This window comes from Asterias amurensis, chromosome 1 (genome assembly GCF_032118995.1).
Source record: "Asterias amurensis chromosome 1, ASM3211899v1".
NCBI lineage: Eukaryota > Metazoa > Echinodermata > Asteroidea > Forcipulatida > Asteriidae > Asterias > Asterias amurensis.
Window position 1 is genome coordinate 24,928,030 of NC_092648.1, and position 27,832 is coordinate 24,955,861.

At 38.9% G+C, this 27,832-nt stretch overlaps 2 protein-coding genes across 3 annotated transcripts; one reads left to right on the plus strand and one right to left on the minus strand.

Annotated features, from left to right (window-relative positions):
* Positions 1-131: 131 nt before the first annotated feature.
* On the minus strand, positions 132-18,548 carry LOC139934132 (conserved oligomeric Golgi complex subunit 2-like). The gene is made up of 18 exons (XM_071928430.1): positions 18,364-18,548; positions 16,970-17,131; positions 16,439-16,504; positions 15,700-15,780; positions 14,645-14,760; positions 13,973-14,078; positions 13,044-13,223; positions 12,104-12,225; positions 11,268-11,397; positions 10,297-10,436; positions 8,829-8,893; positions 7,882-8,048; positions 7,068-7,280; positions 5,865-5,940; positions 4,951-5,096; positions 4,212-4,348; positions 3,305-3,482; positions 132-2,602 (listed from the first exon to the last, which is right to left on the minus strand). Exons 1-18 carry the CDS (start codon positions 18,445-18,447, stop codon positions 2,510-2,512), a joined length of 2,262 nt encoding a protein of 753 aa, XP_071784531.1. The 5' UTR covers positions 18,448-18,548; the 3' UTR covers positions 132-2,509.
* Positions 18,549-18,633: 85 nt separating this feature from the next.
* LOC139934143 (molecular chaperone MKKS-like) lies at positions 18,634-27,832 on the plus strand. 2 transcript variants are annotated; one of them, XM_071928440.1, is made up of 7 exons: positions 18,634-18,750; positions 19,936-20,181; positions 21,081-21,283; positions 21,705-22,701; positions 23,390-23,568; positions 24,104-24,214; positions 25,913-27,832. In XM_071928440.1, exons 4-7 carry the CDS (start codon positions 21,705-21,707, stop codon positions 26,411-26,413), a joined length of 1,788 nt encoding a protein of 595 aa, XP_071784541.1. In that variant the 5' UTR covers positions 18,634-18,750; positions 19,936-20,181; positions 21,081-21,283; the 3' UTR covers positions 26,414-27,832. The 2 variants fall into 2 exon arrangements, with proteins under 2 accessions (XP_071784541.1, XP_071784549.1); XM_071928448.1 differs by having other exon boundaries at positions 21,189-21,283.

The following is a 27,832-nucleotide window of genomic DNA, read 5'->3' on the forward strand; positions in this document are numbered from 1 at the left end:
TCCTATTGTGTCTTCACTGTGTTCTGGGAATCTCAGGAATTCCTTGGAGGAATTTAAGACCCAGTCACACTGCAGCGATAACAAAAACGATAACGTTCACGACGCAAACAAAACGCATTCTATTGATTGAATTGCTCCGCGCAGAATACCTGCTTATTCCACCAATGGAGGGCGTGCATTGTTAATATACTTCTGCACATGAGGGAAAAGAAAGTGTTAACTCTTTCAGCGCCAACGTGGCACATGTACAATTCCTGTCATGTTTTAAAAAAGTTTCATAAATCGCACATGTGCCCCCCCCCCCATATGTTATAACGAAAGGGCCTTATCACTCTTACATGTAAGACAATATACTATTGACTTTGAGTTGTACCAGGCAGATTTTAACAAGTCAAAATTGGGATAAAATTTCTCATCTGTATTAAAAGCTCTTCTTCTCATTTCTTTGACAAGCATAACCAGCCAATCTTTAGTTTTAAGAGTAGGTGCCTGGATTTTGGCATGGAGAGTTACAAACTGTATAAAATATTGTATTAGTATTTTATACTAGCATTCCTTTTCTTGTGTCGTCAAATTAAAAATTAAGCAGATGAGTATGCACATCAGTTTGAAAACTAAATGTCGTTTCTAAATCAACAAGAGTCAAACCCCTGAAAAATAAAATAAAAATATATATTTTAATATAATCCAAGTCATTTAATTTGTTCCTCATTGTTTTTCATTTAATTCTTAATTGTAAAAAATGTACATTGTCAGATCTTAATTGCAAAAATTAATTAAACTAACTGAAATTGTTAAATTCACTTTGTGATTTTCTTTGTCTTGTCATAAACTTGTCAGAAACTTCTGAGCTGGAAATACTTCTTCAGCAAAAAGCCTTGTGTGTTTTGAACCATGAGAGGCTAATGCAACAAATATGGTCAAATCATCTACACAGAACACAGAGACATGCTGTACTGCCACTATTCACAACCTGTGCAGTTTCACAGTATCATATTGTTCCCAACTCTTTGACAAAATTACACCACGCTCACTGCTGATTTTTCAGTATTCCTAAATTAAGTTATATGCCTAAACCACAAGGGAAACTGACTGGGTAAATGTTTAAATATTTTGGGGTTGAACAATTAGAGCGAGATTTGAACCGATGTTCAACCCAGGTTGTACCACTTGGGTGTGATCCCTCGCTACACGGCAGCAAATAGTTGTATAGCTTCTGACTGGCACCCTAAACAAAGATATTAGGGAGCTTTGGATTTCGAGACGATAGACACACAGTCAGAATGTAGCATAACGCTGTGGTCCAGATGCTCACGCTCAAGCGCTCCCGTCCTGTATGTTGTGGACCGGACGGTGACAATCAAGTCTAACACGGTTTACTGCAGTGCTTAACAACGATAACAACGTGTACAAATGACACCACTCGGTCGTGCTTACAGACCGGATGTTGTTTCAACCCGAAATTGTTTTCAAACTCTGTAGGCTGGAGACTAGTTCAGGTTGGCGCATACGCCGATCAATTTTTTTGCTCCCTTACACTGATCATTATTATAATCAGTAATCCCTTATCGCATATTTTTTCCGCAGGAAAGATGAGGCCACTTAGCATAAAAGTGTTTGACCTTCTTTCTCACATGGGCGCAACCAACCAAGCGTGTCTAGAGTACCCTGTACTCATACATGTACTGTGTCTCCATGCAAGCTCTATGCGTTAACATGTTCGTTTCGTCTTTGTTCACAACACCACTGAGTGCATGCTTGGTTGGAATTACACCACGTGAGAAAGTAGGTAAAACACGCCACTTGATGCTAAGAGGCCTCATCCTCCCTGGGGAAAAAAATACGCTTAGAAATTTTTTACCATCACCTCGCTCCTATCATCGCTTTTCGAAAGCTCCCTATTGACAAAGTTGGGAGACCACCAACATATAGCTATATAGCTCAGTTGGTAGAGCACCGCCACATTAATCTGGAGGTCAATGGTTCAAATCCAACAGCCAACAGTAGTAGAATTTTTTTTGTTTCAACCCCAATTGAAATTTTAAGACCATTTGGAAGGTTGACCTCTCCGGAGGAGCCTATAGAGGGCGCACTATATTGTGATACGCTACTATAATGGTTTAAGTCTCTTGCTAAAGGTCATAAAAGCAACAGAGAGAGCCCAAACCAACCTTCTGACAACTCTAGAGTTTGAGTCCAAGTACACTCAACCACGACACCCCATTTAATAACAAACATGCCTTTTAAGGCAATATTAATATGAAAAACATTATTGCTTCCAACTATTGAAAATTCACATACGTAATAGGGATCCTGAAGAGTTTATAAGTTCACCAAAATGTCTGTTGAAAGCAAGTTAAGTTGCTTAGATGTAGTTGATCAAAGTCCATTACCAAAAGTCATGCTGCCTTAACAAACAGCCACAAATGTCTCTTATGAGAGTTCCGTGTTCCAGATTTCCTGGCTGCGGAAACCCTGCTTCTGGTGAATCTCCTCGATCACTTCAATTTCATGATAGAATCTGATTGACAGTCGAGGAGACAAGCTCAAGGAGTTCTTGATATGGTTGAATATTATCGCTAGATACTCCCATCGACTGGATCTGCAAACAAAGAAAATATTGTTTGTTTCAATTGTTTTGTTCACCTATATACACCGATGTGTGTTAGCACTGTTGTCCCGAGCTCTGTGAAAAAAATCACAGGCATATTACTCGGGTGGGATTCAAACCCACAACCCTTGCAATTAAGGGAAGGTACACGTTTGGCAATTACTCAAAACAAATATTAACTTAAAAACCGACTAGGTAACAAGCATTGGAGAGCTGTTGATAGTATAAAACACATTGTGAAAAACGGCTCCCTCTGAAGTAACATAGTTTTTGAGAAAGAGGTAATTTCTCACTAAAATATTAAAAGACTTCTAGCCAGAAGTCTTTTATTCCTATCTGAAAGCACACAAATTCGTCCAACAAGGTTTTTTTTCTTTCATCATTTTCTCGCATTTTCGATGACCAATTGAGCCCAAATTTTCACAGGCTTGTTAATTTATGCTGATGATGGGGTACACCAACTGAGAACACTTGTCTTTGACAATTACCAAACGTGTACAGTGCCTTTAACTAAGAACAGTTCTTTTATAGCAATGGGCATTACGTTAAAAAAGTAGGAGGTGCCGCAGTATATTCCAGCATCCCCATCTACAATGTTGGGGGTGCTGCAGCATTCAAAATGTTTAAATACGCGCAGGACTTGTAGGGTCTATTCCTTAACTGCCACCTGTTCATTAAAAACCGTGCCGTTACCTGTTCACCAAAGAAGCGCACGTCCAGAGCAAGCTGGAGTCGAATCTTATCATCATCACTGGTGCCCTGCTGGGTGGTAGCCGCTGCTGCGTCCGTCTTACGCAGCGCCTTGAGTCTTTTCAGGCTGTCTTCCATCTTCTTAACGGAGGAGAGGAGCTCTGTGCTGATGATCAGGTAACTGTGATGTTTAAAAATTACAAGAAGAATTTGAAACATCCTACTTAACAAAAAATTTTGGATTATTTCATGCTCCTCAAAGCAAACAACAATCAAGTTTGTACACAGAACCAAAGAAATAGATGAAATGAAAAGACTGGTAACCAGGCCAATGGCTGCAACTGCACAGTACAGTCAATCCTCCTACTGTCTGACCACTAAAATTGTCTACTGCTGTTGTGAATAAGGGAATAAAACCGTGACAAAAAGAATATCAGGGCCATGTTGAAAAATCAAGCATTCCACTTTTTTAGTGCATAAGCCTCAGTTAACTCTCTAAGGAACTGTAACCTTGATAATGATGTAAAAAAAGCCTCATATCCTGGGATTTCCCAGACTGCTATTAACTATGGGTGTGTTTGATTAGCTTCCCCGGGTTGACCCTGATCTGCCCCCGGTACGTCCGACTAGCTTTGACATCAGTCCAGGGGCTCACCTGGGTCCGCCCCACAAGCCCTGCTTGTGGAGTGGGTCACTTGGGGGCTGGCCTCTGGTGCATGGAGTCACCACGAGAGGGTGAGTGATCGTTCGGTTAGCTCTTGTCAGGGGCTCACCCGAATGAGCACCGCGGGGTGGACACAGGGAAGCTAATTGATTGCACCCTATCTTAGGGATCGCTTTATAAGATCAGTTACGACGTAACTTTCCTTCCAAGGTTAGGGTTCATACTCTGATGGACTCTGGTACTCACCCCTTGCAGATGTTTGTCAGGATACTAATGAGCCAAAGACGTCTTCTCTCTTCAGTCAGAGTTCCTCTGTGGTCTTCAACAAATAGCTGCAACGGTTTCAGCGTGTTACTAACATAAGCTGATGGTTTGTTGGGGAGCTGTGGGAAAATAACGCAAACTTAATCTCATCTTTTTATTGGAATTGATTTTCTTTAAAAACAAAGATACTGATAAAATAGGGAAACCATCAACATAGGGGCTAGATAGCTCAGTTGGTAGAGTGTCGGCACGTTAATCAGAGTACAGTTTGAGTCCCAGCCGTGACACTTGTGTCCTTAAGCAAGAAACTTAAACATTGCGTCATCCTTCGGATGAGACGCAAAGCTGTTAGTCCCGTGTGTTGTGTAATGCACACCGAAAAGAGAAGAGGTTCGTCCTGGTATTCCTGATTTGAATGGCTGCATACTGCGCAACAGCACCTAGTAAATTATTACTCGGTGCTTTCAAGGTATATGTATCATACTTCAAAATCGCAGATCCACATACCTTGCAGGAACAAGTTACTGTGCACTTTGACAGGTGTGATAAAGTGCTGTATAAGAACCAAGTGTTATTATTATTATCTAAAACTGAAATTTCGGCAGTACTTTTTCATAACAGGTTTCTTCAGGACTAACGGTTAAAGTGCTAGACACCTTTGAGGGCTCCTTTGCTTCATTACCAGAAAAGAAATAATACCAAAGACCCTGATGAAACGAACCTCCTTATTGGTCCTTCTGTAGAGACGAGGAATGTCATTGGCTGATTTCAGATGTACAGCGCACTGGCTGCAGACGCCTCGGGTGATGAACTCACCAAATGCTTCCTGCCTTTTGGACAAATCCTCCGTGGATTCTTGAAATGCAACTGAGGAAAGACCAAACAAAAGACACGTTTTATTATCTCCAAATTATTCATCTTTCTGCTGTTCACATTTCAATACCCCAATAGAGTTTCTGAATGTGGAGATAAGATGCTTAAGTTATATTTTAAGGTCTGTATGCTTCAATTTTGAAAGGGCAAGGGCACCTAGGCATTTTTTTCCTTGGTAAAGGGCACCCTGTTGGGAAATTGTAAATCTCCCTGGAGCATTTCAAGGGCACCAAGGCAGTGACCAGGGGCATGGAGGCAATCGCCTTTGTTGCCTCCATGAAGTCTTAGGCCTGTATTCTGGTTTGAAACTGATGTGTATGAAGCACCGTATACTCGATACTGTCCCAAGTTCTGAAGGACAAGGGTTAAGGGTAAAAACCAATTTGTATTCTTATCACCGATGCCTAAATGAAAACAATTATGTCTCACCAGAATGGTGGGTGAATATGAGGGGGGAAAATGGTTGTTTGCGAATATTTATCTTCATTTTGGTGTAAATTTCAGCCCTCGTTTTGAAAGGACTAAACCAATAATAAAATTGTTTTTATTTGGGATTTGAGGCATTGCATGGTGAGGTAATATATTTGGTTTGCGGTAACACCATGTGTGTATCTACTTGCCAGGTAGATTTGTTCTTTTGAGAACTTGTCTTGCATTATATTCTACTATAGAGTAGATTTACCGCATTGTTCGGGAGACTTCTAAGTTCTCAAAAGAACTGTCCTGCTTATTAACTACTACCCGGGCAGAAAGTGTTCTTACCAGAGAGGACGTCAACACACTTGCAATTGATTGCAACGAGTCTTGGTGTTATGACACCATCGAATAGATCAGGCAACTGAAATATAAAACAAACGTGAAAGTTGGGTCTGGTGTTATCTTGAGCTAAACTATTTCTGTTACGTCACTCTATTGTTGAAAGTGTAGATTATTTTTACGAATGGATACATTTGTTACGAATCTACACTTAAGTGTAGATTCGTAACATAATCTACAGTTGAGTGTAGATTCATTACAAACTTAAGTAAACAGTTCAACTTGAAAATTACTGTCTTTCCAAAATGAAAGATAACCAAAAGTGCAAAAAAACATAGCTGAAAATATATTATCTTTCAATTTACAATAACATTTTCCAGCTAAGAACACTCACTTTAGTAACACAACTTATTGTTAGCTGAGCAAACTGATGTTGTACTCAAAAATGTTGCAAGCACTAAATTATGCCTATATATTTTGTAAAATAATCATAAAATGTGACCAACCGTCGTTTGACAACGTATACACAATTAGATAGACTAACTAGTGTTGTTACTATTGAGAAATCAAATCCATTGAAACTGTGTTACATAACCAATGGGGGAAATAGTTTAAGTCAGAGAATAGACACTAAAGTGTAGATTCGTGACTACATTGTACTCGCCTTCGGCTCGTACATTCTATTCACGAATCTACACTTTAGAGTCCATTCTCCTTAAATAAACATAATGCAAGGTTTAGAAATTATGGAGTAAAATAATAAACTGGATGTTTCTTCAACTGTGAATAACAAACGTTTGTTATGAAATATGTTATTACCATACAAACCATGTAATCAGCGACATTACATTAAAAAAAAACACTGAGCCTGGACTTGTACCCAGCTGAATGGAATGAAAGAAACCATAACATCTTACATTTTATTGAAATTCCACTGTGTGATTTCTCTCTACTTTTGATTTAAAGAGGGGGGCACATTTTAAACAATTATTAAGCAGTTACTTACAGCAAGTTTATAGTTTACAGAGATTATTGTGTTTTTGTAACCTCTATTTATAAAATTTTCTCTCTGTAATAAGCCTCTTAAAATATTATATATTTGTTGATTTTGATGTATGCCAGCTTGGTGTTTCATCCCCTTGTTGGATTTTGCCGAGTTGACTTGACGGGAAAATCATCCAAAACAAACAAAGAAACAAACAAACAAACCTTGCTACATAAATGATCCACATCAGCGACTAATCTTATAATCTGATCCGATGTGACTGGGGGTGGATTAGTGGCAGGTGCCCCTGCAGCTGATGTAGTGGTTTTGGTGGTGTCAGTAGCTGTTGAGCTTGATTCAGCTGCTGCGGCTGCCGTTGCTCCCATCTTGGTTGTTTCTGACATTGACGGATCAGGCTCATTCTTATCGGAAGCAATCTGTGATCAAAATATTCGTTCGATTGAGCTTGTTTCCACAGTTTCAAAATCAAAGACAATATAAATTGGAAGCCAAAAGATAAAAAGGCTTAAAGGCAGTGGACACTATTGGTAATTACACAAAATAGTTATGAGCATAAAACCTTACTTGGTAACGAATAATGGGGAGCTGTTGATGGTATAAAACATTGTGAGAAACGGCTCCCTCTGAAGTAACGTAGTTTTTGAGAAAGAATTAATTTTCCACAAATTTGATTTTGAGGTCTCGAAATCAAGCATCCAAAAGCACACAACTTCGTGTGCATACAATTTTAGGGGGGGGGGTGTAACCGTAGGGTTAGAAACTCCTGGGGCCTCCCAGGGCTGTATTCCATGGGAATAAGAGATACAGTGTGAAAAGGTCTCTATTAAAACAAAGTTTATTAAAAGTTCTTCAGTAGGCAGGGAATCCTCTCATTGTTACAGCAAGAGTCTTGTTGGCTGTTTAAGAGATCTAAAGCTGTGGAACATAGTTTAACACAAGGACCTACCAACAGAAAGACAAATCTCACCCTGCTTGCTACATGTTGTATAGTTATGAAATTACTATACTGTCCCTTACCTCTTTAATATAAACATCATCAATCCACACAGCTCCACGAGAAAGTAGCTGTAGCGTCAGCTTCCAGAACCTGTGGCAAAGTGGAGCTAAATAGACATCTTGCTGCCAGCAACGCTGGATGCACTGCCATAGGGTGTGCAGAGCATTTAGCCTCAGTCCGGAGTTATCTGCTCAAAGTAAAAACCAAATAAACAAATAAATAGTGTTTCATTAGAAACGCAAAACAAAACTCGGAGTAACTACTAGTTGAGGGTTAATCTAAAGTTTTCAACATTTTCAAAGGTACAACATTAAGTCATGCTTAGTGTTATAAATGTGATGCCCATACTTTGTGTCTGTACACATTTTCTTGTATCCCTTAAAGAGCACCACTTTAAAATCTTAAAACATATGCATCATTTTTAATCAACAAGCTAACATGACTATGACCAAATATTCAATTCACAAACCCGAGTATCGATTCCAGAAACATTAGAAGATTTCCAATTCTGTTTTTAAGCCTAATGTTAAAAGTTATTTGAAGAACTTATGTTCTCCATTGCTCGTTACCAAGTAAGATTTCATAATAAACATTACTTTGAGTAATTACCAATAGTGTCCAGTGCCTTTATCTTTTATTTTTAATCGACTGTTGATAAATGTTGAGTATTTACAAATCTTTAACCCTCCATTTCATTATCTTTATAATTTCAAATTATTGTATATTGTATATTTCTTGCCTTAACTAAATACTTCTATATGGAGCCAATCTACTGTTGTAATTGCCTGTAAAGGATGATTGCATTTTTTTAAATTAAATTGAATTGAATTGAATTTCAGGTGTTTCAGTGGTCTTGGGGTTGAGATATTTTGCAGGGGTGGAAAGGGAGGTAAACAAAACAAATTATATCTGGAACTTGTTTTTGTTTTTAATTGACTTGTTTTTGTTGTTTAATTGTTTTTCTTACCTTCTTCTTCTATGTTGAAAGGAGTAATCAATGCAGTTTCCAGCAAACCAGCAATGTCTTGAAACCTGTAAGTCGAAATCAAAGTAAATACCAACTGAAAAAACCTAACTTCATAATGACGTCCACTGTTTGTTAATTGCTTTCAGATGCTTGATTTCGAGGTCTCGAAATCAAATTCGTGGAAAATTACTTCTTTCTCGAAAACTACATCACTTCAGAGTGAGCCGTTTCTCATAATGTTTTATACTATCAACCTCTCCCCATTACTTGTTACCAAGTGAGGTTTTATGCTGATAATTATTTTGAGTAATTACCAATAGTGCCCACTGCCTTTAAGCCTTATCAAACAACTATTTAGAAACGCTTGACAAGTTGGTCCCGTTAACTAAACTAGTGGTTGTTTTTTCACCGGTTTGTTATTTCATGTATGTGGTTGATCACATAAAACATGAAAACTGTCTGCTCTACTAAACCTGTATAAAACCTTTGCAGCTGCCAAATGTGTTCTTTCAGATGCCTAAAAAAGGCTCCAGGCATGAAGGCTTCTGGCATAGAGTCTTCAGGAACGAAGTCTTTAAATATTTGAGCGAGAAATTACCTCTTTTTCAAAAACTCTGTTAATTCAAAGAAAGCCGTCTCTCATCATGTTTTATAGCTCTCCATTGCTTGTTACCAAGTAAGTTTTTATGTAAGTATTGTTTGAAGCTTTGCATGGTGTTGAGAAATAAGAAGAAACTATAAATAAATAATTAATTTGCGGGCACAACCATGTGTTAATCTCTTAGGGTGAGTGTTGGCTCTGAAACAAGCCGGTTGGGTCTCGACGTTTGAAACAGTATACTCTGCTCGTTCTCCTGAAGACAAGTAGAGTATACTGTTCGAAACGTCGAGACCCAACCGGTTCTTTTTAGAGCCAACACTCACCCTAAGTGATTTACACATGGTTGTACCCGCAAGTTTACTATTTATTTATAGTTTCTTCTTAAAGGAACACGTTGCCTTGGATCGGTCGAGTTGGTCTTTGAAAAACGTTTGTAACCGTTTTTTATAAAATGCATATGGGTAGAAAGATGTTGTAAAAGTAGAATACAATGATCCACACAAACATGCCTCGAAATTGCGTGGTTTTCCTTTTACCTCGTCGACTAACACGTCGGCCATTTATGGGGGTCAAAATTTTGACTCCCATAAATGGCCGACGGTGATAGTTCGCACAGTAGAAGGAAAACCACGCAATTTCGAGGCAAACTTGTGTGGATCATTGTATGCTACTTTTAAAACATCTTTTCAACCATATGCATTATATAAAAAACGGTTAAAAACGCTTTTGTTTTGACCAACTCGTCCGATCCAAGGCAACGTGTTCCTTTAAGTTTTTATGCTAATAATTATTGTGAGTAATCACCAATAGTGTCCAGTATATTTAAACCTTCCCCAAAAACAACAAAATACAGTGACACTATCTGACCTGAGTTGGAAGTAAACAGGAAGACTCCATTTGGTCATGAATGTATTGAAGCTGGGATGGGCACGAAGTCTCTTTACACTGGCCTGAGATCCACACTGAAGCTCAAAGCGCTCCACAAACTGCATTGTTGACACATATTTCTTGAGACAAAATAAAAAAGATATGAGTATTTTTTTTCCCCCAGAACCGAGTGGTAGAGGGATTGTAACTGTGTTGAAATGCTGGCTCAGAGCAGAAAGGACTTATAGGACCTCGTAAGACCCAGTTGGCTTACGAGCGAAAAGGCCATGTAATACCTAGAAAGAGCCGGTCGGCTTAGAGAAAAAAGGTTTCCGTATTCCACTCGCGCTTGTGTGATAACTAATAATATCATGAGCTGATCCCATCTAATCAGTACCAACCAGGGTTCTCCTTGCAATGTCTCAAAACTGCGGGGAATACTGTGCCAACATTTTGCCAGCTTGGCCGAAGCACCTTGAACTGGAATGAGGTTCTGTACGTGTTTCTAACTTGATGTTTCTGCTTTGTTTTCATAGCTCTACGGTGCAGTCTTCAGCATTCTTGAAATGATTTCATCCAATAATTTTCATGAATCCGATCATAATTTTAAACCTTATTTTGTGTATCAGGCCATGATTGGCCAGTGGGCGCGTTCGATTAGCATGCCCGCGTCGACCCCGATCTCCCCCACGGTGCGTTTGAATAGCTTTGATGTCACTCCAGGGCCTCAACCGAGTCAGCCCCCAGTGCTCTGCTTGTGGATCGTGTCACTTGGGGCTGGCCCCAGGTACATGACGTCGCCACGAGAGGGTGAGTGATCGTTCGATTAGCTCTTGTCAGGGACTCACCTGAGTGAGCACCGAGGGGTCGACACAGGGAAGCTATTTGAGTGCACCCAGTATTGGTGCGATACGCTACATGTAGCTCGTGGTGGAAAGAACCCCCAAGTACCCTAACATGACTGTACTTACTTCATGGAAGGTAACTGGATTACCAGCTGCAAAGATAGATGTGATTCTGGTTTCTAGACTATTTGCAATCTCCGGCCAGACTGCGTTGACCAGGAAGTCATATCCTCGAACGACATCTTGACTGGATGAACTGAAAGACAACAAAAAATGAGGTGTTTGAGTTTAGGAAAAGACATCTAGACACAGTTTCATAGAGCTGCTCAAGCACAACAAATTGGTTGAACACAACAAAGTAAACAAGGGAATCAATGTGTGGTGAAGAGGTTTTCAACTAGTGGTTTAATCCCAACGAGGCCTTGTTCTTGATAATTTTACCGAGACGAAGGCGAGGTAAATTCCAGCTATGAAATGGTAAGGCCCCCCCGCCGCCCTCAGGTAAACAACTCCTAATAAGTGAATGCTATGTGCGTCGCGCGTATCGCGTGATGTTGCACAACTGTCCTGGCCGTTGCTCTCGACCAATAGGAATGAAGAAACTGTCTAATAAGCTCGCGTGTCATGCCCATGTTGTTAACACTTTTTACTGTGCATTAACAAAAGGTTTATGCACACCCACGTGACGCGCTCTCCACAAATAGGAATAGCGAAACTGTCTGAGGTATTTATGAATTTGGTTTTAACATTACACCGATCCCCAGACCGTTCCATTTTCTCTCAGCTGCACCTCAGGAAAATAGAACACTCCGGGGATCACCTTTGGGAGTTGTAGTTTTAACCATAGCACTCGAAGCAGTCAATATTTGTATACAAGACATTGCTTTAATTATTGTCAATATATATAGTTAGGTAATGTTACGGCAAAGGGGAGGGTTTCTATTTTCATTTGAGTCTCTTACCCTGGAGTTGGGGACGTAACCTCTCTAATCAACCGACAATGCTTGGGAATAAAATCCAAGACTCTGGCGTAGAGGCCCTTGAGTCCCTGAGGATGATGCTGAAGACATTTCTCTTGAATCACCTGTTGGAATTATACATTCAATAATAATAAGAAGAGTAAAGACTTGTAAAGTACACTTTTATTTTCCGCCATTAATTATTTGTTTTTCGTCAATAAAGATTTGTTGGTTAATTGAAAACTCAAGGACAGAAATGAATGCCCTTTTCGAAAACCAATAATGTGGCGTGTCAATGCAGAGTGGTTAAAAGCACTAGACTCAAGTTTTGGTGCTTCTGATCAGCAGAGTGTGGGTTCCAAGTTCCAGTAGCGGCACTTGTGTTCTTGAGAAAGATTCTAACTACAAATGGGGCATTGAGCCATAGGTTCCATGCACTAGGGTTGGTAGAATGGTAGAGTACGTAAACAAACCAAGAACCGCAAACTCTTCTATATCTTATCTCCACCATGCAAAGTTTCAAATCCTACATAAACCAAGAACACTTATTGTAGAACAGTAGGGATTAACCCTCATGTTTCTGGCTCACAACAGGCACCCTTGTGTACAGTTTCCTCAAACTTGCGAGCTAAGGTGAGGTTCATTTGTAAGACATCCTTGGTTTCATTACCAGAAATACATGATAAAAATCTAGGCCTTTGTCAAACCTCGGCTTTGGCTAGAGCTCGGGCTCAAGGCTTCGTCTGCTGATGATTGAACAACCGCATGCAAAATACACGCTGCTCCAAAAATGTACAGGCCTGAAGGCCGGTTCATACTGCATTTCCACTACGTACGCATCATGCAGAGCCTAAGCAGGAGACGAAGCCCAAGGCAGGGTTTGAGACAGGACCTCTTGATCTATATTGAGCCTAATCTACATCAGACTAGTCTAGGATCTTACCTCCTCCATATATGGCTTCACAGCAATCTTCCTAAACAGCGCCTCCACATCTCTCATCTTATCAATAGTAGCATAGGTCCTGAGACACTGCTTCAAGATGTCCGTCTGACCAGTCTCTAAGCCCTCCTGGAATGATTTCTCAAGGCTGTGTTGTAATGTCACAGTAATGGCCGCTATCCTCTGTTGGAATGAGAACAACAATAATTACGATATGGAAAGGTTTGCGGTAACACCATGTAATGACTAATGGAACCAACGGTTCTTTTCAAAACCACCCCAACTCATTTTTAGATAGTCACTACATGGTGCCATATCGTATTTCCACCATGCAAAGTTTCAAATACTACTCAACAATAATTAAGCCATTAGCTTTGACAGCTAGGCTTAAGGCTATGACTGTTGGTAAGGGTGTTGCTAAGGACGTTGTACACTAATCAATGCTTGAAGCCGCAGCCATAACCGCCATGATCTGTATAAACTATCCACTTACTCTGATACCTGGGGACCGTCTCAAAAGTCGGGCTCGCTCTAGGTGCAAAACAACGTTCCCGTGGGCACATGCCTGCAATCAACCGCCAGAACCTACAGATGGACAGAATCTTTGTGCCAAAGTACGGGAGCAATCCTACACGATTGGTTACGGCATTAGTATTTTTTAGTTCAACATAACGCTTCATGACCATGCGTTTGAAATGGAATGGGGAGGGGGCGGTGTCGGTAAACAAATTTCAGCACTTTCCTTAAAAAATCATTCTGCGGTTAAAAACATACTTTTTGTCAACAAGAAACACTGGAGGCACAACATTTCATACAAGAGTGAGTGCCAAACAAAATTGATACGCCGTTCCTAAATTAGCAATGCTTCTGAAGAGAAAAAAAATGCGCAAGATCTACCCATTGGTTTATTCCAAACAGATACTGTTACTCACTGGTCTGATCTTCTCCACAAGAGGGAGCCCTTTACTCTGCGTTACATAATATTGAAGTTGGTTGAATTCAGACGCCACTCTCTCAATCTGCTGCCCCGACAACTCTCTGAAAATTCAATCAATGTTCGGTAAATGAGAATCACCCTATATAAAGAATGGCCCATAGGCTCATAATTTAGATCATTCACACAAATTTGCTGAGAACATAAATTATTGCTTAGCAGACACTTTAATTACCCGCTATACTGCTTTGCAACTTAACACACTTTCACTGGTTTTCTGGTTATACTAACTGCTTCACATTGGATGCACATTTTGTCCAGAAGGACTTTGGAGTACCCTAAATTGGTTGCTGGCTATTTAAGAGTAGTAAAAAATAAACACTTTGTAACATTTTTACACTGTTGTGTATCTGTTATTTCCCCCATATCTCTACAGAACAGGTTTTACTTGTATTCAAACATTGATTGGGACCACTTTGGTCTCACGTACATTGCTTTAGTGCATGACGATAACAAACATACAAACAAACCCACTCTAACACAACAGGTCCCAGTGTTTGAATGTGCGCAAGACTTGCACAATCTATTGCATATTGGCATAGCTTGTATACAACTCCAAAACCACAGTTAACGATATTGAATGGTCACACAGTAGGAGGGTTAAACTCACATGCTTTCCTCATCTCCTTCTTCCTCATCCTCTGTTCCTGCTGATCCAGCGATCTTTAAGATGCTCTCCATCTTCTCAACGGACTTAGTGATGTTGATCAACCTCTGTAAAGTAGCCTGAGAAAAAAACAACCAAGGGTCCATTTAGAACAGTCAATGTTGATTACAAAAATCTAAATTGTGGTTTGGTTCAAAAGAAATAACTGAAAATCCAAATTCAGTTTTTCTTTTGTATTAGTTTCACAGTGTTGCGCAATGATTCTTCAACAGAGACCCTTGTTGGTCTGTAAGCCACCACCACTAAATCAGAACACAGAACCTTCCAAGAGACTCAACAGGTCATCCGTCTGTTGGGCCTGAAGCACATTTAGACCTACCTCACTCACACAACCCCAAAAACATGTTTACTTGACCTTCACTTGGCCATTCAGGTTTTAACCTTCACTTTTTCAGTGACTGGCCAGCAGGATCAGTTAGCTTGTCTGTCCGCTTTTGCTATTATGAAAAGTTCATGGGTATACATTACTGTTTTTATGAAAAAATGCCTATCATCACAATGCCAGATGGCCACCTCAAGGTGAGGGCTACCCAAATCAACTAACCATAACCCTAACCCTAACCCAAATCAATCATCTCCTAGGGCACATGGCCACCGACTCCCGGGGCTGAAACAGGGTTACCCCCTTCACAATCTCTAAGGATGTAGGCATGGGTATCATACATGAAGAGCTTGGCCGGTAGAGCAGTTAATATTCAAATTAGCCAGCCAGACACTTCGAGTGAATTTTGACTGGTCCTCAGATGTTTTAACAAGCATTTGGACAGGGGACCTGTCTTAAGAGCGAACGCTGGGAAATCTGTATGCAATAAGCCTGTTTGAGGTATGGCTGACATGATAGGAGTGTACTGTTTGGGTTATAGGGATACACACAAATTTACCCAAACCTCAAGTGTTGTAGCATTGTGTCCGCCATATCTCAAAAAGGCTTATTGTAGCCCTCCAGCATCAAGTGAAAAAGAGAGCCATGTGGAATCTAAAGATAAAAGCATTCATACCTTTTTCTCTCGTATTCTGGTACGTGCTACCATCTTCTCTTCGACTGCATGAATGGCGTCATCCATGGCCATTTTGACGCTCTGTAAAAAGCAAGACAACAATGAGGAATACCTTAAAGGTACTGGACTGCCTTGGTAATTGTCAAAGACCGGCATTCTCACTCTGTATATCTCAACATTATGCACTTAATAACAACAAAATGAGACAATTTTTACTCCATTTGTCATCGAAGTTGCAAAAAAGAAAATGAAAGAAAAACACTCTTGTTGCACACCTCAGATGCCTGAGAAAGGCTTTGGGCCTGAATTATTTTAATATTTGAGTGAGAAATTACCTCTTTCTTAAAACTAGGTAACTTCGGGTAGAGGGAGCTGTTTCTCACAATGTTTTGTACTATCAACAGCTAACCTAAGCTCATACCAAGTAAGTTTTTAATGCTAACAATTATTTTGAGTAAGTACCAAATGAGTCCAGTACCTTTAAATCCAATCTGAAACTACCTGAATCTCAAATTCTCAACAATGAGCAAAATAATTAAAGTATCAAAACAGGATTTTTTTAAATTACAAAAGAGGTTAACCAAATTAGAGCATATTCATTTTGGTTTTTACCCAAGTTAGAGCAGCTAACATTTAAATAATGCTTGATTTTTTTATATATTTAAAAAAATGTTTTACTCAAATGGACTTGTAAACAAGAAATTAACAACAACACAAAAACACCTTGAAAGAAACTCACCAGGACTTCTTCTTTGAATTGACCGAGAGGAATAGAAAGATTGCTGATCACTTTATCCATCCCAACCTGGAAGTAAAAAACAATCACAAGAGAAGATTGAATTTATAGCGAGCTGTAGGCCTATCAAGTTGACTTATTTCTTGCCAAGAGCAACACAAAATGTAGACATTTATAAAAACAGTATAGCAAGAATAAATAAATGCTGTTAAAACCAAACATAAATAAAATCTTACCCAGTTAGTCTTCCTTTAGGCCTATGTGTGTTACTTGATAAAATTCAAAGAATTTGAATTAAAGTAACAGCTGAACAATTTATGAGAAGTGCCCTCTCTCTTCAAATCGAGAGAGGATAAAATCTGGGAAAAAAGTTTTGAAAACATTCAGCGAACCCTGAAACCCAAACGATATTACAAATCCCAAATGCAATTGTTTCATCAATCACATTTAGGATATTGTAATCCTAAATTTGGGATTGTTTGTGTTTGTTGTAATTATTAAATGTTGTCTTTAAGGAATTGTTACTAGACGCACCAGATTAGAAGACAAGTTGACAAAGTCTGCATAGTCCTTGTTAATGAGCTCTACCATGGCATTCTTCAGAGACTTGAAGTAGATATGCAAGTCTTCTCTTAGCGTCTCCAGCTGGACACGACGTCTGCAATCAGCAACAAAGGCATCCACATCAAAGCTGTCCTGATAATGGATAATTGGATGGAAATAAAAAACATCAGTATGACTAAAAATAATCTGCAAAGCTTGATATGACAGTCACGGCTAAAGGTAAGTCAAAAACCAATTGTGCATGGTGATAATTTTACCTGATAATAGGCTAAACCTTTGAAGGTCGATTTTTAACAAATTTTCGACCACAATTTTTTTAACAGAGCCTACATATAACCAAGGTAAACTATACCTTTTGTTTTTTTAATTGTTTGTCTGTTTTAATGCAGATATAAATAATACAACTACATGTACCCTGTGAGAATTTTAAAGGTGGTATGACCCTAACATTAGTTTTTAAGTAATGCAAACAAATTATTTTGTCATTTTTTACAAGCTGTGGAAACAAGTCAAGTGACGTTTTTAAGTCATTGTTTGACTTTAAAATATTTGTACAAAATATTGGCAGAAGATGTTGTCCTGACGGTAATTAACTTATGCAAAATATTAATTTCACATTAAAAATGACATTCACATATTCAAACAAGGATGTTTTTCTTTCATTATTATCTCGCAACTTCGACGATCAATTGAGCCCAAATTTACACAGGTTTGTTATTTTATGCATATGTTGAGATACACCAAGTGAGAAGACTGGTCTTTGAAAATTACCAAAAGAGTCTAGTAGTCTTTAAAATGCAATATAAATGGATAACTTGCCGCCGTATCACAGCCGCCACTAGACCCAGTGAATGGGGCGCTAGATTCCTTTTTTCGAAATTTTTACGTTATCCGATAATGTAAAAATTTAAGGAAGCTAGCTCCCCAGTCACTGGGTCTAAACCGCCACCACTTTTTTACTCATATAAAAAAAAAAGGGATATCTAATTGAGGTATAATTACATACTACTATACTATTTCATTTCAAATGAAACAGTGATGGCGTGATACGGAAACTGTTCATAAATGATAAATAAATTAAAGTAAATGATTTTAATTGTTATGAAGAAAGTTCAATTTAAGAAATAGATAGAAAATTAGAAGTTAGATTTTAGAACTGTGTAAGGAAAACCCCAAAGTGGAAAAGCCACTGTCCGGGTACCGAAATAAGGTCCGCAGATGAGGATTGCATGGGCAGAAACCACTGAGTGCCACTGATTCAACCTGACTGAAATGCAACAGTCAGTATTTGGATTATCATTTTCATTGACACTCATTGAAATAAAATCATGCATGGACAGTTATTAACAAAAATATTAACTTACCTTCATAAACTCCTCCTTATCAAAACACAGAGGTGTTGCTGAACTTGGCATCGGAACCAACTTAAAGCTGGCACCAGAATTCATAGTGTCTGCGGGTGTTTCGACAATATTTTTCAAACAAAAGGAAAAGAAATCATGCCTAATTTAAAAGTAAAACAAGTCCCTCTCCCCATTGACTGCACGACCGGCCGTACGGACACGAATGAAAATCCACGTCTAATCTTGACTTGCACTATTATGTCTCTTGAGGGCGTCTCAAACAGAAACTGTATTGCATAAACAAAAATGTGACGGATGTGTGTGTGATGAGAAATCTGCCGGTTAGTTTTCTACGTAAAACTGCTCTTTTCGCCCATCACTTTCAACAATCTTTGTAGTTAAGGCAAGGTAAGGTGATTCTTCTTTTCTCCAAATTAACCTCGTATCAATTTTTACCGAGTAATTCACAAGTCATCGATGTCACCATGATCATGATGTCATCAAACTGACCGGATTAATTTGACTAATATAGTAGAGCTTCGGGGGGAAAAGTTATCCCTTCGGGGATCAAGACTCGAGTTGTAACTCCTTCTGTTCCTTGGGAAAAATTTCCGTATGGCGCCACCACTTTTTCATTCGATATGAAATAATATAGTATCTAATTTACCTCAATGAGATATCCCTTTTTGTAAAAGTGAGTGAAAAAGTGGTGGCGCCATACGGAAAGTTATCCCATTATTTTCACAAAACAGACTCTGCATCACAAATTTTCAAGTTTTAAATCATCGAACAAAACAGTAAAAGGTTATATTTACGCATTTTACTGGTAGGACTATACAAGGCAGACATTCCGCCACGATCGTGATTGCGATCGCGACTGATTTATTTGCAGTAAAACGTCGTTCATCTGTCGAGCGCAATCAACAAATTTGCGGAACAATATTCTGCGCAATTTGTAATTTGCGCTATGCAGAATAGGCAAATTTGTGTATCGAGCACCATTTTGCGCAATTTGAAGATTGCGCATCTTCGTGTGCAATTACAGCGTTGAAAAGCTTACTATATGAGAAAATAATGAAAAATGAAAAAAAGCCTCATGTCATTTCAAAATTGCGCGGATGCAAATCTAAAACTTTCATTCTCATAGCCTTAGGTTAGGACTGTCAGAATCAAATTCAAATTCAAACTATCTACCGATAACTGCGTGAAGTCTTGCTTACTTACCGTAAAATAATACCTGTGTTTCGTTCAGGCCGACCAGGGAAACAATTCTTAATTCTGCGTACTGGTTATCACTTTACATGCATCGTACATAGTACATGTAGTCCATGTTGTGTAGTTTTAACAAGCTTTGATGAAATTTCTCAACCAAAGCACTAAATCACATCGGAAATTCGGAAATAAAGCCTTTCGAGTTTGATTCACAGTTATTGATTTAGCCTTTTGTTAATTCCAGGCATGTTCCATTGGCATGTTTGTTTAAACAAAAATTGTATTGCTCTTTTTGATATGCTGAATAAATAATAGTAATAATACTAATAATAAAATAAGGGATCTCACAAATTGTATCTCTCCTGCCCGTTTGATTTCCAGACACAACTTACTGTTATATTGTCGCCTGCAATCATCATGAGCTTCTTTGCCCGCTACAGGGTTTTGACATTAGCTGCCGTTGGTCTGACTTTGGTCCATGCTGGCTGGTACTATATTGCCAGCGATCCAGTCTTCAATCCTGATCAAAAAGTTCTTCAGGTCACCCCTGAGTATTTTAAAAGCAAGCAACCCAAACAGAAGAAAGCTGCTGTAGAAGGTGTCACAAAGTCCCAGTAAATAACAAAGGTTTGTTCCACATTATTCAACAAAATAGTTTTGTTTTGTTTTATTTTTTTTTTATTTTTATTTTTTTATAAACAAGATAGTGAAGGGAAAATTAACTTTGATTAATTTTAGTCTGAAAAGCTAAACTGACTATGAAGTGCGTACACATTTTTCTGTGATTTTTTTTTCACCTGAAATGAAGTCATATTCAAGAAAACTGTATACTGAAAACCTTTTAACGTTAAAAAAAAAAGAGCATCTTTGTGACTTTGGTTAACTGTTACCAAAATTAAGCTTAGTTGTGCATGTTTTCCACTTTTTTCTCTTGACGCACTCAACAGTTTAAGCCTAAATTGTCACAGGTTTGTTATTTCATGTATGTGGTTGATTACACCAAACATGAAAACTCTCTGTGACTTTTGTCAGCTCTTTGAATCCTGTATATCTTTTATAGAAGTCTCACTAAGGTACTGGTCTGAAATCTACCACAGTTTGACATTTTATGCGCTGAGTACTGAATTTTTGCTTAAAGGCAGTGGACACTATTGGTATTTACTCAAAATAATTATTAGCATAAAACCTAACTTGGTAACAAGTAATGGGGAGCTGTTGATAGTATAAAACATTGGGAGAAACGGCTCCTTCTGAAGTAACGTAGTTATCAAGAAAGAAGTAGTTTTCCACGAGTTTGATTTTGAGACCTCAAAATCAAGCATCTGGATGCAGGAACTACTTGTGACAAGGGTGTTCTTTGTTTTTCTTCACTATTATCTCCCAACTTCAACGACCAATTGAGTTCAAATTGTCACAGGTTTGTTATTTTATGCATAGGTTGAAATACACCAGTGTCTTTAACACACTTCGGTGTAAGGATAATTCAGACAAAACTTTTTTCTTCTCTTTACTTTAATATTCTTTAGAGACTTTCACTATAAATCATGAAGTTACCACCGTGGGTTGCTCAGAACAAGTTACTCTCAATAGGCATTGCTCTACTGTCCATACATCTAACCATTTACACTGTCCAGAAAACCGCCCTCGCTACCAAGTCTACCAAGAGGCTAAGGGGTATGGATATGGAACAAACTGAGAGGAAGTAACCTCAACTAAGGACGCCATCAAGGTATGGTTCAACTATGGCAGCCTTAATGGCAGCCATAATCTTCGTTTTGCCTTGCATCATGTTTTCTTTGTAGCCACTTGCAAAGAAAGTAAAGTAAAAGTCTGTCCTGAGCCAATATGGCTTATCAGGAAAGTGTTTATACCCAGTTACCTAGGCATTAATCATCTGAAAGTGTTTTTATTCCCCCGGAAAAGGATGCCAGTCGATCGCAATTTACTCCCAGCTCTCGCCGGTACCCATTTGTACTCCTAGGTAAAAAGAAGAATTTTTATAAAGTGCCTTGCACAAGGACACGAATGTTGCGACCGACCAGGCCAGGATTCAAACCCATATTCTGTAAATTACTGAACTTGAGTTCATTGAGTCAATTGGAAATAACTTGATTTCAATTAAATCCAATATATATATTTTTTTTTTTCAGATGTCTTCTATGTCCCCTGGTAAACTTAACTCACAGAAGATAAAAGCTTCAACCACACCTGAGAAATTTCATAATTCTGATGTCGATCAAACTTTAGAAGCTTTCAAACTTCTCATACAATCATGCTATGGTCCTAATGGATACTTAAAAACAATTCAGAATTCGTGTGGAGGCCAGGTTATGATCACCTCTTCTTCCTCCGTGCTTGTGAGACAACTGTCAGTATCTCGACCTATTCTGAAACTAATACTCGCTGCCGTCGGGGGTCATATAGCTGCCTGCAGTGATGGGGGCCTGTTCTGTGCTTTGTTGACGACAAATTTAGTAAAGTCTTGCAGGGAGTTGGATCTTCATCCTGTACTCTGCATTGAGGTCAACGAGCTTCTCCTCAAGATGTGCGGGGAGTTTCTTGACGCTAATTGTGTAAGCATCAACGTATCAGACGTCCAAACTATGCTCAGCCTCGTTCGGACGGTCATCTCTACAAAGCCAGCTTGTGGTCTCTCTGTGAGAGACACTAACATCATCGCTAACTTGACCCTCCAAGCCTTCCTGAATGGCTTACCGTCCCCCACAGAGCAGAGCTTAAGAATCCCAGCTGTCAGGTACATCCTTGTGGAAGGCCAGACACCGGCAGAGTCTTCAATTGTCGAAGGAGTTCTGATTGAGTGTCCGGAGATTCCAACGTATGCAACCAAGGAACGGGACAATCTCCGCAGACATAGCATCAGTGTTGCTCTTTATAACACCTCACTATCAGGTGATGAGGAAGGAATCCCAGATATTGCCATGGAAACCAAAGAAGGCGTCCATCTGGAGGATGCCTCTCTGAATCAGCTACTAGTACTTGGGAGGCATCTGGTCCAACAGAAGATCGGACTGTTGGCTTGTCAGAAGGTTGTCCATCCTCAGCTGAAACGCTTCCTGAGAAGCCATGGTGTACTGACGATAGATAGATTGTCATTGCTTCACATTGATGCTGTCCAGACAATCACTGGTAAATGCTATCTTTTGCTTGTACTCATTATGAATCAAGACTTATTGCACACAAATTACATGTTAATCCTCCCTATGATTTTGGGTTGAACAAAGACAAATTTTCTAGATTGAGATTTGAACTAACGACCTCCTGATCTTCCAACTGAGTTACCTAGCCTTATGTTGGGAGCGTCCCTTTTTTTCAATATTCATTTTCTGGGGGGCCAGTTAGAAGCCATACGAAGTTTTGTCAACTGCCGTGTAGCCAGGGATCACACCGATACAACCTGGGAGGCGGCAGCAAGGGGACCAACTTAAGGGGATGTGACTTTTTATTTCAGACAGCAAATAATAAACCACGAGGCAAACAGACTGAGTAAATTTCCTCACTATGACCTGAAATACAATACAGGGTACCACTTTGTATTCATCACCAAAGCAGTTTATCAAATAGTTGCAATTATTTTTGAAACACATGAAACCACCAAAAAAGTATTTTAACATATGAACGGGACATGTAGGTTGAATTTATTTGATTTGATTGTCATTATTTTTTTAACAACCATCAACATTATTAAATCTGAAAATGGATTGAAAAGTTAATTCACTTTTTCCCAGGTCCATTTTTGTAGCAGTTCCCCCAACCTAAAAAACACATCTTCAGTCCACGATGTTATCACCTCTCATGCACTTTGTGAATTTTTCAGGAGCGCGAGTGCTTGGAACTCTTCAGGCTTGTATCCCAGAAGGTTCCCTCGGTCATCTTGATGGGATGGTCCACCTTGTAATGCACGGCAAGAGTTATTTCCATCTCCAAAACCCCAGCCGTCCCGTCTCCACATTTGTCTTATGCAATAGAACTGAATCCTCACTGGATGAATTGAAGGTAAAGGTATCGTGTTTTATCTTGCCTTTTTATTTTTATTATTTATTATGAGAGATCGCTTGAAGGCAGTGGACACTATTGTTATTTACTCAAAATACAAGTAATGGGGAGAGGTTGATAGTATAAAACATTGTGGGAATCGGCTCGCTTCTGAAGAAATTTTGAGAAATTGATTTCGAAACCTCAGAATTAGATTTTGAGGTCTCGAAGTCAAGCATCTGAAAGCACACAACTTTGTGTGACCAGGGTGTTTTTTCTTTAATTTTATCTTGCTCCGACGACCAATTGAACTCAAATTTTCACAGGTTTGTTATTTTATGCATATGTTGAGATACACCAATTGAGAAGACTGGTCTTTGACAATTACCAATAGTGTCCAGTGTCTTTAACATCACAAGGTTACGGACGGCCACCTCAATAACATCTTTCTGAAAGTTTGTATACACTCAGCGCCTTGAGTACCATGTGCGCTATATAAGACTTCGATATTATTATTATATTTATTATTAAACTCTGTATTGCTGTTTTCTTTTAGGCTACATGTAGTGCAGCCAACCATGTTCTAGCGTTGACGCTGTCACATCCTATGGCTGTACCTGGCGCTGGTTGCTTTGAAGCGTGTCTGGCTGCTCATCTACATCAACAGGTAAAAATAATAATAATAACAACCAGTTTTTATATAGGGCTTTTCACACCCGAAAGGCGTCTCAAAGCGCTTCCAATTTTATTACTCTTGGTCACGGGGCCTTAATTCACTCCTTAACAATCTCAGCTCCCTGGGGAGAATACAGTCTGTGCAACATTAATATGCGCTACTCGGCTAAATCAAGGTATCTTGGATCTCACTCTCAAAGAAAACCCTCGCATAACTATTTATTTATTTATTTTTATTTATTCTTTTTTTAATACTGGGTAAAATCAGCTCAACGTGAAAGCTCTTTTCCACTGATGCCCAGTCCAGAGGGTGGGGAGGCAGGTCAACGGACCACAGTAGTTACTTTTGTTTCTCCTAGCCAATCTGAGTTTTTTTTTGTGTTGTCTTGTATCGTTGAAATGACTGAATAAATAGTTTAATAATAATAATAATTTAAAAGAGGTTAAATTTGTACGGGGATAAAGAGTGACGTAACAAGTTCGAACACCGCTCTTACTGGGACCAAAGGCAGACCTATTGTTGTACATGGCATGAACGCGTATGCATGTTTCTATTGTTTGACCTCGGTGATGGCAACCTATGCCGAGGGGTCTTTAATGTACATTTTATAAATCCTAAATTTCAGGAAGAGTTAAAAGGTTTTTTTTATCTTAAAGGGGCTATGTACTTTTTGTAGGTCAAAAAACACAATGTCCACAGATTTACACCAAACTTACACAATTTGAAGATAATGATAGTAGAAAGCTTCCCTGAAAATATTATGTGCTGAGGTGCTGTAGTTTTTGGGAAATGAGTAAAACAATGTCATGGAAATAATTTTCGCCTCACAGATCATGAGACGAAAATTATTTTAAGCATGTAAAAACGTATTTTCATGACATTGTTTTACTCATTTCTCAAAAACTACAGCACCTCAGTAAGTAATATTTGAAGGGAAGCTTTCCACTATCATTATCTTCAAACCCTGTAAGTTTAATGTAAATCTGTGGACATTTTGAAAAAGTACCCAAATCCTTTAATGCATCATAGAATAAAGTTTTTTGTTGGGATCAAGTTTAAACATCAGAGCATTAACTTTCCGAAGCGTTGGAAAGTAAAATTTATCTGGTGATACTTTTGAAACTACATGCTTGAATTTTGAAGGGTTTGTGGGTTTGAAGGGTTTCTACTACCTTAGAAATAATGGTGGTGTAACAACTCTACATTTTGATCAGTATGCTCCTGACTGTCTTCAAGGGATTGAAATATTATAGCATTCTCCTGAGGACAATCCAAGTAAACTTGTCAAAACATCAAATTGTCACCCTTCCAGTTTTCAAATCCTACTCATGTACATGGTGTTACGGCAAACCTTACTAGACTGTATCTCCACCATGCAAAGTTTCAGATCTTACTCATGTACATGGTGTAACCGCAAACCATACTAGATTGTATCTCCACCATGCAAAGTTTCAGATCATACTCATGTACATGATGTTACGGCAAACCTTACTAGACTGTATCTCCACCATGCCAAGTTTCAAATCATACTCATGTACATGGTGTTACGGCAAACCTTACTAGATTGTATCTCCACCATGCAAAGTTTCAAATCATACTCATGTACATGGTGTTACGACAAACCTTACTAGATTGTATCTCCATCATGCCATGTTTCAAATCCTTCTTGCATTTCGCTTGTAATTACAGAGTGCAACGATAGATTCGGAAGTCTTGATAGATCTTGGATGCACACGTTCCCAATTCAAAACGGCTGCCAATAACTTCATCCATTGCATCGAGCAAGTAGCAAGGGCCACTGAGCATGGGCAAGACACTCAAATCACTGATAGCATCCACCACCATCGATGGCCTCTCCCTCGCGGTGTAAACCCATCTGATTGGTTGAATCGGTGCGCATGTGGAATGAAGTCATTTGACAGAAGCAGCGATTGGCAGATTCTTGGCGCAAAGGGCGATGGTGCAACCCACAAATTGAAGGATCCCGTTGAGACAAAAGACTTCGCAGAGCAAAATCATCTTGGCAAAGAGCAGAATAAGTGTGATATACAAGACCAGGGCTTCCTAGAAGCGGACAAAGAACTTGGGTTCTTACTTGACTCTTTTGTTGTGAAGCAAAATGCCTTGCATGTTGCTGTTGAAACAGCTAACATAGTGCTACGCATTCACCACACTATAGAGGATCGTTAATCCTTCTTAACGAGGTCGTTTAGAGATAATTGGAAAGTCCGAATACAGGAATTTTAGTCTCTTGGCTCCATCCAGCTCTGATAACAAACTATGGTTTCATTTGATAGTTCAAGTAAATGTATTTCTTTTGCACCATATTGATCACTGAGTCATATTTTAATTAGCCTTATACATCATGTGGTGCTTTATATGTGGCATGGCGTACCCCCCCCCCCTCCTTCTCCTATTGTGTCTTCATGTGTGTCTTCAAATCTCAGGATTCCTGAGATTCCCAAAACACAATGAAGATACAATAGTAGCAGGAATTCTGTACAGGATTTTTTGTTGGGGGTACTTTGGTACAAAAAAAGAGGGTTTTAAAGGCAGTGGACACTATTGGTAATTACTCAAAGTAATTATTAGCATAAAACCTTACTTGGTAACGAGCATTGGAGGGCTGTTGATAGCATAAAACATTGTGAGACATGGCTCCTTCTGAAGTAACGCAACTTTCAACAAAGAAGTAATTTACCAAGAATTTGATTTCGAGACCTCGGAATTGATTGTGAGGTCCCGAAATTAAGCATCTGAAAGCACACAACTTCATGTTACAGCGGTGTTTTTTCTTTCATTATTATCTCGCAACTTCGACGACCAATTGAGCTCAAATTTTCACAGGTTTGTTATTTGGTGCATATGTTGAGACACACCAATAGAGAAGACTGGTCTTTGACAATTGCCAATAGTGTCCACTGTCTACAGACACCCTCAGTCACACATTGGGCATGGTATATTATTCATGGTTGGTTCCAAAGCGCTTCTGCTATATAAATTACCTTTTGTTGTTGCTAAGATGCTTCCTGCATCTGTGGAAATTACAAATAGTCTGTAAATTGGCCACTCTTTTTTGATCCTGACAGCAAGAATACAGAACTAGACGGAGAAAGTAAAAAGATTGTGTTCCAAGCCACAGCAAGTGACTATCAGTAAAACCTGGTACTACATGCATGGCAAACTATAATTAGTAATTAACATAGGTTGTAAAGCTTGTACAAAAGATGTGTAGTAGCAACACTTTTGATTATTTCTCCAGCAACATAGATTGCTTCACGGTCACAGTTGATCTATTATCAAAACTTGCTTATAACATAATCAGTTAAATGAAAATAAATATGTGATAAAAACAAAATGCTTCAAAGAGTTGCAGTCGTGTGCGTGAAATTTTAGCGAATACAATTTGTGAGTAAATTATTCAAGTTTCTTGTTTTCAGCCCTTTTTCAAGAATCAAGATCATGTAAAACAATCTTAGGTATTAGATACTAAACAAATTAAACAATAAAAATGTCTGATTGAGACTTTTTAGCACAGTTTGGAGTAAATGATTTTTAATTCTGTGGAAGCACTTACAAATAATTGTTTTTTGTTGTTGTTGTTGTGAA

What these genes read in the sequence shown, in the direction of transcription:
- LOC139934132 (XM_071928430.1), bottom strand. Translation starts at nt 18,447, where the DNA reads ATGAATTCTGGTGCCAGCTTTAAGTTGGTTCCGATGCCAAGTTCAGCA. An exon ending in CCAGAATACGAGAGAAAAAG is followed by an intron (nt 14,761 to 15,699) that starts GTATGAATGCTT and finishes TTTTTTTCTCAG; the next exon opens with GCTACTTTACAGAGGTTGAT. An exon ending in GAAGGAGATGAGGAAAGCAT is followed by an intron (nt 14,079 to 14,644) that starts GTGAGTTTAACC and finishes TTGAATTTTCAG; the next exon opens with AGAGTTGTCGGGGCAGCAGA.
- LOC139934143 (XM_071928440.1), top strand. Translation starts at nt 21,705, where the DNA reads ATGTCTTCTATGTCCCCTGGTAAACTTAACTCACAGAAGATAAAAGCT. An exon ending in TGCTGTCCAGACAATCACTG is followed by an intron (nt 22,702 to 23,389) that starts GTAAATGCTATC and finishes TGAATTTTTCAG; the next exon opens with GAGCGCGAGTGCTTGGAACT. An exon ending in CTGCTCATCTACATCAACAG is followed by an intron (nt 24,215 to 25,912) that starts GTAAAAATAATA and finishes TTGTAATTACAG; the next exon opens with AGTGCAACGATAGATTCGGA.